Source organism: Vigna umbellata, chromosome 3 (assembly GCF_029865625.1).
Source record: "Vigna umbellata cultivar VRB3 chromosome 3, Vumbellata_1.0, whole genome shotgun sequence".
Lineage (NCBI taxonomy): Eukaryota > Viridiplantae > Streptophyta > Magnoliopsida > Fabales > Fabaceae > Vigna > Vigna umbellata.
Window position 1 is genome coordinate 45,001,458 of NC_142167.1, and position 10,541 is coordinate 45,011,998.

Sequence of the window (10,541 nt, forward strand, 5' to 3'; positions counted from 1 at the left end):
GAACTGAAAATTTTTATTATCGCATTTCAGTGGAAACATGAGTACAAAAATGTATTTATAGGCATTGCTTACTGAAAGTTGTATACTGACTGATAGCTGTACCAAGTAACTCATTAATAAAACCTACAGCTATACAAAATGACTTACATGTGATGACAATATAAACGATAAAAACTAACTTGTTTCTATTAATAGTTACAAACTTTTAGAGATCACATATCAACTAGAGATATGGTTAAATTATAATATATAAGTAGATGCAAACATCTACTTACAAACTGATTTTATGAGGGAGAGTTAAACTTAAAGTCTACTTTTTAATATGATATCAAAATCTATCCAAGCGAGGTTTGTTGCACAATTTGGGCCACCTACTACCATCCTACTATCAAACCACTAACAAATATCTAGTCATAGTCGAGATGTTGAATTCTTGACATAAGAGGGCGATTGGAAATTTCACAGTGACAAGATATATGACCAAATTATAATATATAAGTGAGTGCAAATTTCTTCTTACAAGCCAACTTTATGAGGTTAAATTAGGATTAAAGTACACTTTTGAAAATAAACTAACAGTCCATTTTATCTTTAAAGAGCCCAAGTAAAAATACATAAATTTCTTAAAAAGTTGAACAATGAAAAAAAGTCATTGATGTCCCTTCAACCAGCTAAAACATTTGGGTTACGCTCCACAGAATTCCAATACAGCAACTCTAGCAACAATGTGATGCTGCTACAGAATCCCTATCACATACTTAGAATAACTAATTTATACTGATGTCTATTTTTTTTCTTTCCTTGATCAGATGTTGAAATTTGAAAAGTATAAGCAACAAGTTAAATCAGTCATATGATAAAAAAAACTAATATAATATATAACAAGAACTTCAAATGGTAAATAATATTATGATTGTAAATTCATGTCATAATCTGGATATTTTATATATTTATACAACTTTATATACCTTGATATTGCTGATACAGTAAGAGAAGACAGGATTTTGAAGCCATGGCGGATAGATACTATGCTCAAGAATGAAACAGTTCCATCCTCAAACATTTCCTCGATGCCTTCCCTTCTTTTAACAAAATCAATATCAGCAATGGATGCGCTAACCGTTCCTGTGATGGATCCTATCAATCAAATAACCATGTATAAACCGCAGTGAAGCAGGTAAATTCTAAGCCACAAACCTCCACTAAAGTAAGTCTTCTTCAGTAGTGTGGCAGCATCTGCAATATAAGAGAATAGAATAGTCAATAACAGAAAAACTTCTAGAGTCAAATTAATAGCCATGAGACACAAGTTTCACGCTCAAGAGAAACAAGGCACAGCATCAACAGAATTCACCCAGAATAGCATACAGTGAATCAATCAAGCATTTGCATCCTGAGATATAGATACTAGCATAGATAAATGTCTTGTACTTAAAGTCAATGGATCAGTGAATGAATGAATGAATAAAAGAATAAAATATAGTTCTAGCCAAGGTTAATAACAATATCAAATCATAAAAACTATATACTTTGTAGATAATTCAATTAAGGTTGAATGTTTGTGGGGTAGTTAGTGAGCTGTTAACTAACTGCTTGTAAAAGTACTATAAATAGTAATGATGTATTGTGATACATATGACTGAGAAATAAATTTCACATTTAGTACCCATATCTCTTGTTCTTTTTCCTTTTTCTCCTAGTTTGTGAGTGTGTTTAGTGAAGATTCAAGCTGCATAGAAAGATGATAGGAGTGTTGACTAGTGTTAATCTGAATTAAGGGGGAATATTATAAATAACTCAATTACTGTTGTATGTTAGTCAGGCAGTTAGTGGGTTGTTAATTAACTGCTTGAGAACTCGATGTCAGATATGAAGATTAGAAGAGAAGAGCAAATGAATATGCTAGTAGACAGCAAGTCAGCTCTTAGCTTGGCTAAACATCCTATTGCTCATGGAAGGAGCAAGCGTATACAGACAAAATTTCACTTACTATGGAATCAAGTCAGTAAAGGGAAGTTGGAGGTAAAATACTGTAGTACTAATGAACTGATGGCTGATATTTTAGCAAAGCCTCTAAAGGCTGACCAATTCAAGTTGATTAGAGAAAAGACAGGATTATTGTCTACTGCTAATATGAATTAAGGGGGAGTGTCGTAAATAATTTAGTTAGTGTTGTATGTTAGTTAGGTAGTTAGTGGGCTGTTAACTAACTGCTCCTAATAAGTGAGAAATAAATTTCATATTGAATACCCATATCTCTTGTCCTCTTTCCTTTTTGTTCTCCGTTTTGTGAGTTACTACTCAGTTGTATTCTAACAGTATAAAATTAGAATATATATCCATTGCCCACAACACAACCAGTAGCTTACCATTTCGAACAATGAGAGCTCCAAGCCCAGTTGGATAGCCAAAAAGCTAACAGAAACACAGAAAGAAAAAACTTTAGTTTTCGAAGAAGTCCTTAGTAAAACAAAATTAAAATATATACTCTTTTACCTTGTAAAATGAGACAGCAACAAAATCAGCAGGATACTTAGATAAATCAGGTGGCATGGTAGCACATCCCTTGGCAGCATCAATTAAGACCATCCATTGCCCATTTCTTGTGAAAAGAAATATACAAATAAGCAAATATACGATCATCTATGCTTCACGCTTTCGAGAGTTTCAGAAGATAAATAAAATCTTCTCTCTCTCCATACATATAGACAAACATTGCACAAAATAAAAAAGAGAGAGTGGCTTAAAGAAAACAACAGCCCATTGTTTGTTTTTTACAGGAAAAGAAAAAAGTAAGCAAATATCTACACTTCAAAGAATTTTCAAAGACAAATAAAGTACTTGAATCATAATTTCTTGTTTGTACTTGTTTGTAGGGTGGAAGAGTTCTGTATAATGGATCCTCTTGTACTATTTAGATAAAGTATTTGAATCATAATTTCTTCCATACTTTTAATCTCTACCCTAACCTTTTGAAGTGTTTCTCTGCACAAGAAACATATATAAACATTTTAAATGAAAGCTATAGCCATAAGGTGACAGTTCTGTTAGTTATAAATGTAATGATGAAGGTTATATCCTGATACAAAGAATAAGAGACCGTTTACAAACAGCTTAGAAAACAGAAAATAAAGAAATTGACATTTGCTTATATTCTCCTACACCAAACATCTATGCTTCAAAGAATTTCCAAAAAGAAATAAAGCTCTCTAAGAGTGACTTAAAAAAGACAAAGTAATTCATCTATATATAGTCTTCTTTTGTCATTGGGGTATCCATCATATTGAAAAGAACAAGACAAAGTGAAAGAAAAAGCAAGTAAATAAATATGTGAAGTATAAATGTTGTACAACTAATGCTCTCTTTTAGAGTGGTGTTTTTGGTAGATCTAGAGAGATCGTCATGCTGCTACATGTTTATTTTTTTACCCTTTTATTCTTGATAGTTTCTGAGGATTTCTTATCATCTTGCTTCTGTACCTCTGTTTTCCCTCTTAAAACGTTTGCTTATAAAAGAAATAGAGTACTAAAGTTAAAGTTCCTGCATACAGGATTAGTCTCATTGATGTGTCCTTATATTCTAAAAAACAGTAAAAATGAACCAAGAAATCATGACTATTATAACTCAAGTGTTCAGAGATGTCTCAAAAGTAAATGTAGCTGTCAATATATGCATGTTGTAACAAGTAAAAATACAAAAAGGACAAATGAAACACATAGAAGAATCTGAATATGTAATGACTAATGGCCAGGTGGCAGTAGATGTGAATAATCAGAGAAAGAGTATAAGTGGGAGAATCAAAACAGTCAATCCAAGTCTCAAAGATTACATGTGGGCGTCAATCCAAGTCTCAAGGATTACATATGGGCAGTGATAGGATATAAAGTAATAGGATATAATGGGTTTAGGAGAGAAGGAAGAGTTTATACAAAGTTAATATCCTAACTGTTTTAGCAGTTAGGATGGGCGGGAAGGGAGGTCTTGTATAAATAGAGTTTTATTCTTTGTTAGAAGGGATTTTTTTTTTTGTATTCTTTATGTAAAGACAGGATATTGGCCTGTGAGGGGGATTAGGCTCCCGTTAGATCACTATACGTGTACATTTGTTCTTTTGGTTAATACAGAAGTTCTAATCATTCTATGTGTCTTCTATGACAGTTGGTTAGGTAACAATTGGTCCGACCTGCCAGATCCAATTTGGGGGAGAAGGGCCAAATGGAGGGCAGAATCGACAGAAGATTAAACGCAGTGGAGGGTCAACCGGAAGCTATGGAGATCGATGTGGATGGAATGAAGGCTGAGACAGCAGTGTTGCGTCAAGATTCGGCAGTGATACGTCAAGACTTGCAAGAAGTCATGAGAATCTTGGGAGGAAGGAAACGCGACCAGGAGGGACAATCGAACGGAAGTCCAGCGTCCGTGAATGCGAATAGGAGGGCGAGGCAAGAAGAAGATGATGGAGGAAGAGAAGTCGAACGTCCGGAGGGGCAATACAGTTGGAGGAAACGAGTGGAGTTAGCGGTCTTTGAGGGACTCGATCCGTTGAATTGGATCAACCACGCCGAGAAGTTCTTCAAGTTACAAGGGATGGCGGAGGACGAAAAGGTGCGCCTGGCATACATTAGCATGGAGGAAAGCGCTGGGTATTGGTTCTGGACCTAGAAGGAGAAAGCCAAGAATCGTCCTTGGGAAGGTGTGAAGGGAGCAATGGTGGTGCGATTTGGAGGAAAGAACAGGGGTACAATCTGTGAAAGGTTGGCGGCCATTAAGCAGTCGGGGACGGTGGAAGAATATAATCAAGATTTCAAAACTTTAGTGGGTCAGACAAAGGGAGTGGCGAAAGAATAGCTAATGAGGTACTTTCTCTCATGACTGCAAGAGGGCATCCGCAATCAAGTTCCACCCCATGACCCACAAGAATTAAGGGAGGCTATGAGGATCGCAAGGGATATAAGGGAGGCCCACAGCGGTGCAAAGGCTGGGAACTGGAGCACGACCAAGAATCAGGCGTCTTGTGGGCGAACTACAAGAGCGGTGACGCCGTCTAAGCCCAATCGCTATAACCCGGAACGATCAGGAGGCGCCGAGAGTATGGAGTCCGTGCGGAAGGAAGGAAACATGGGTTAGTGGGGTGGCGAAGGCGGGAAGTGATAATAAGGGTGAGGAAAAATCAACTTTTCCGTGGGTGAAAAGAGAAGAAGTTGAGCACAATCTGGTGAGAGTTGAAGAGAATAATAATAATAATAAAAGTAACAATGAAGGTGTTGCAGAGCAAGCGATTAGTGGTGTTTAAATAGTGAAGGTGGTGGGTGTGGCCACCGAGGACCAAGGGAAGCAAAGGGGGCTTGCAGTTATTGATACACCTGCAGAGGGGAGAGAGCTGCTTGAAGCATTGAAAGACATATCGAAGACCATTTTCTCAGGGCTTATGATTCTGGAAAAAAGGTGACCAGAATGCTGGAAGTTAATAGAATCCGAGAAGAATGGAAGACATTGGAGGATGATTTGCCACCACCCAAGCCTCCCGACCTAAATCGGAAGGCAGCAGCCATTGGGTTCCCTTCATATGATAACACGATGATGAAGAGGAGCCAGGAGATCAAGTTTCACGATTCCAACCTTGAGGACAAGGTTGTTCTGCAGCGGGTTATAATGATAGGATATAAAGTAATAGGATATAATGGGTTTAGGAGAGAAGGAAGAGTTAATACAGAGTTAATATCCTAACTATTTTAGCAATTAGGATGGGTGGGAAGGGAGGTCTTGTATAAATAGAGTTCTATTCTTTGTTAGAAGGGAGTTTATTTTTTGTATTCTTTGTGTAAAGACAGGATATTGGCTTGTGGGGGGATTAGGCTCCCGTTAGATCACTATACATGTACATTTGTTCTTTTGGTTAATACAGAAGTTCTAATCATTCTATATGTGTCTTCTGTGAGAGTTTGTGAGGGAGTTGGTTAGGTTTCATTGCCCAGAAACCTAACAGGCAGGGTCTAATATGTAGCTATTCTGTTATGGAGAAAGGGAAAAGAATCTGATTCAAACCCTTCCTTTCTGCTTTTTTTGGCAATTCAACAATTTCCGGTTTTCAGTCCTTTCTCTTTTTATGCTACTCCAGTAGCTTTCTTCCATACTTGAGATAATACACACACAGATTTCATCCTTTGTTTTAAATTACTGCTTCTCTTTGAGGGATTGGGTTTTAAACATAACACATGCACACAAAAATCCCAAGTCACACTGCAGCTCTACTAAGTGTAAAAACAAAACTTGCATACATGGTTTCACATTTGAATGTTATAGTTTATTTAATTATTGTCTATCATATACTATTTTCAACAAAAACAATACTTTACCTCTCGAAAAGAAAACATAAAGAATGTTTTGAATGAGGAAAAACAAGAAAATAATAAATTGCACAGCATAATCAGTTTGACATACAAGTCATTTGATAGATAGAGTCCGCATTATCAAATAGATATGTATAACTAAGTCTTTATTATGTTATTTGGACAAAAGATTCAATGCCATATTGAAGGAGTCAATAAGAGAGAATGAAGTATATTACTTGCAAACTGAAGAAATTCCCAAAATATTGCTTGAGTCTTCCTTGATAATGTTCACCAAGTCTAGACCAAATCTTAATCCAGAGAAATTGCACTCTGAGGGAAAGGCAAACAAATTATACACATCACCTGCATTGAAGAAACAAATATAATAAGTCATCCAACCCAGCAACATATCCATGACCTAAAGAGTTTACCTGTTGGCTCTCCTTCTGGTGATTCAGCGACATTTCTCCTTTGAACCTGGTGCAGTGACATCTTTGTAGAAAGTGTTTCTCCTGTCATTCCAGGATGTATATCTTCGTCAATATCTACTGCAATGGCCTGTGCTCCATGATCAAGAGCATATCTATACTAGTTAAGGGGGTACACAGGATGGTGTTATTAGTCATCTAATGTAGCAGAGCAGTCACAGTGGAAAAAATTAAAAACATATCCACATCTATCAGAAAGTAACAGGAAATTTGTACTACAGCAGTTTTATTGCAAGAGAAAATTATTTTCAATAACAGACAGAATGAAAAAATAAGACATTATCTGAAGACAAACTTGGTAAAGTAAAAAAAAAAATCACTGAAAATATTATATAAAATAGTTAAGTCCTCGAATCTTGTTGAACAGAAAAATGGTTTGAAAAGAAATGGAATTAAAGTCACATCAGGACCAAAAGAAATATCTTAATGACTTCAAGACATCTAATGCCAAGATTCATTCCATTTTACTAAACTTAAACAAAGGTATTGTTTCATCAGTACAGTGATATACTGAACAGTAACTATCATGATAAACTCATCCTTTTTCCTTACAACAGCTCAGTGACAGGAAAGTGACACTAGAATATCATGATGTCACCTCCATGTTGTTGAGCATTGTTAACCTTCGGTATCCAGAAGTTGGCCAAAGGCAATTATTATAAAATTAAACAATGTATCATTTTTTAATTGCGTAGGATACTCTCTTATCCCAAGAACGCTATTATGATTCTCCATTGTATACATAAAACTACTGCTATAATTCCACGGAAAAGCCTCTCCAACCAGCTTCAGCGCTGCTGTTGCCCCAGAGGTAAATATACATTTGTATTCCTTAGGTGATGCTTTGCAGTAGTCAAGGACCTGCATGATTGATAGTTCAATAACACGTCCAAATGTAGAAAAAATTCCAGAACAAATATGAAAAAGTACAAAAAAGAAACACCAATAGCAATTTCCTAGTGAACAACTACTAGTTGGACACACCTATTTGGCTGACCCAACATGGTCCACTCCAGTCAACCAAAGCAAGACAAAGTAAACCCAGGAAAATTAATTACGTTCAGTTTGCCATTGAACTTTATTACTCTCTCCTTTATCATCTCCAGAAATAGATTAACAAATTCTTGCATAAAATATTAACATCCACTTTTCACTACAAAAGATACATCATCATCCCGAATCAAATCACAAAATTATCATAATTTAGTTGCAAAGAAGTTTAACATGCTAAATAATTAAAAATTTACATATACCTGGAGACGGGCATTCTTCACAATGTCAAGAGTTGCAGAACTGGAGTCACTTTGGCTATCTAGTATCAATGTTAAGGAAATTCACTTCATAAAGTCGGTGTCAACCACCACTTACGCAAATTCACCCTGCAGTCAGTCTTAAGAATATTGAACAATAAAGATTGTGAAACATGTTAGGATACGAGGATTTCCATATACGTTATTAGTGAGATCGTTGAAAACTGATTCCATTTGCAGGTCAGAGTATAGAGTTGCCCCAGCATGGTCCAAGTAGACAAGATCTGTAAAAGCAGGAAAACCAAAAATAAACAAAAGAAAAACAGAAGAAAATTGACAATCCATTCGCAAGTGGAAATAGATATTATTTTATCATGTTGATAGCGTTTTGAAACTGGATAATCAATGGGAAGTATGAGTATGACCTTGAACTTGTAATCTCTTGAATTCAGTAGCTCGAATTTGATCAATGGATTTGGGGCCGTTAGGATAGCCGTAATGTTCACCAAAATCTCTGAGGAATTCTTCTTTGGCACCGTCGCCCATGTGTGAAGCCATGACTCGAGTAGAATGCTAGTGTGACACGGAACCGTAAAAAGAATCCCGACGAAGCTCCAAAGGCACAAATAAACTAAAGGGTATTGCGAACAAGATGGAAAGCGACTGCCCAAACGCTTCTTCCATGAGCTAACCAGCCAACACATGGACAATATATATATATATAGAGAGAGAGAGAGAGAGGGAGAGAGATAGATATATATGCCACGTGCGCCGTTTTTTTGTACATCATGTGATAAAAGGTTTTTATTCCTGCACCCCATAACTACTGCTTGCACACCTATAACTTTTAACATTATCATTGATGTTTTATGGTGATTGGTTGATTATTTATTCTAGAAATTCTTTAAAATAAGTCTTTTGAATAAAAATTAAAAAAAATAGAATAATTTTTCCAAAATATATGTGATGTTTTTTGTTTTTTTAGAATATGATAAATACCTTTCGGAATACTATATAAAATTTCATTTCTCATTAAAGATCCATAATTCGAAAAGATCACGAATGATCCTAAAGATTTCTGATTAGGATTTTTAAAATGAAAAAAAAATTATAAAATGGTGACTTTTAGATTATTTATTTTAAAAATATTTTGGCACAAACTTTTTTGAAAAAAATTCCAAACCAATATTTTTAACAAACTTTTCATAATATATGAGATATTATACGAGACAAATTCTTTTAACAATTTTTTAAAAATATATGAAATATTTTCTGAAATACTACATCAACATTTGTCTTTCTTTTACAAAGTGAGCAATTCAAAAACGTTACAAATTATGCAATTTGAAAGTTTTCCCTAATTAAGGTGCAATAAGAAGCAAAAGTCTACGCGAGGTAACGCTTTCACCAATACTATATAATCAAAACACATACGAATTATGGGAACAAACATGTTTCAAAACTCCACTTCTTTATTTGAAGTTCAACAATTTTCAAACGGTTGAATGTCAATTATATGTTGTTGTCATTTATTTTCTACAATGATGATATTTAAATAAAATGACATTCTTGGTGAAGACATACCATTTGTGTATATTTATGGTTATATTTTGCTCTTTACGTTATGAAAATAGTTATGTTATTTTAAACAATATTTATGTGAAAATAAACGCACAAATGTGTGTAGTTACTTTTTATTCTTATTCAACCTAATATAACCAAAGCATTTGGAAAAATAGAATGTGTACTATCAATATTAAATTTACGAAATAAGAAAGTTGAACTAAAACCCACAAAGAGGAACATAATGGGCAATTACTCGAGGTGGTGTATTGGTGAGACGTAGCATTAAAAAAATTAGGATCCTTAAAACATAACCTAATGTTAGGTCAAAAAATAACATACAAATTTTTACAACAAATCTCAATAGTTAATGTAAAACAATAAACTAGGTGGTTAGTTGACCTGGTGGATGGTTAGTCTAGTGGTAAACTTGTGTGGTCGGCTTGATGGTCAGCCTGGTGATGAACTTAATGATCGACTTAGGTGATGGGTCTGGTGGTCAATCTGATGGTCAGTCTGGTGGTCGTCTTAAGTGATTGTCCTAGTAGTCAATATGGTAATTTGTCTAATAATTGACTTAGGTGATCGATCTGGTGACGTCAGAAAACCATATGCTACATTGTTTAAGTGTTAAATTTAAGATGGACAATGTAATGAGAAAGTTGAAAAAAAGTAAATAAAAGATTTTTTTTTTTGAAAAAGGTAGAGATAAGATTTGTGATGTTTTTTAATTATCCTCATAAATTTCTTACCAAACAAACAAGAATTTGTGAAAGAATTTATACATTTTTTATATTTTTTAAAATTTGTACAGAACTAATTTTACTTTATAAGAAAAGTCATCTTATATTTTTTCATTCTTATAAATATTTATGCAAAAAACTATCGTGAGAAATTAGTTTATTTTT

General features: G+C 34.7%; 1 protein-coding gene across 3 annotated transcripts in view; it reads right to left on the reverse strand.

The window, feature by feature from the left end:
* ABA3 (molybdenum cofactor sulfurase (LOS5) (ABA3)) overlaps window positions 1–8,767 on the reverse strand; it is a 29,275-nt gene extending 20,508 nt beyond the window's left edge. Inside the window, exons 1-10 of one of the 3 annotated variants that reach the window (XM_088110529.1) lie at window positions 8,496–8,764; window positions 8,256–8,354; window positions 8,074–8,132; window positions 7,521–7,681; window positions 6,764–6,915; window positions 6,569–6,695; window positions 2,497–2,602; window positions 2,370–2,415; window positions 1,198–1,236; window positions 969–1,125 (exon numbers count right to left, since the gene is read on the reverse strand). In XM_088110529.1, coding sequence (XP_087966655.1) covers window positions 969–1,125; window positions 1,198–1,236; window positions 2,370–2,415; window positions 2,497–2,602; window positions 6,569–6,695; window positions 6,764–6,915; window positions 7,521–7,681; window positions 8,074–8,132; window positions 8,256–8,354; window positions 8,496–8,628 — 1,079 coding nt within the window. In that variant the 5' untranslated portion in view covers window positions 8,629–8,764. Of the gene's footprint in view, window positions 1–968; window positions 1,126–1,197; window positions 1,237–2,369; window positions 2,416–2,496; window positions 2,603–6,568; window positions 6,696–6,763; window positions 6,916–7,520; window positions 7,682–8,073; window positions 8,133–8,255; window positions 8,355–8,495 lie in introns of all 3 variants that reach the window. The other 2 variants (XM_047304361.2, XM_088110531.1) reach the window with 2 other exon arrangements.
* Window positions 8,768–10,541: the final 1,774 nt, after the last annotated feature.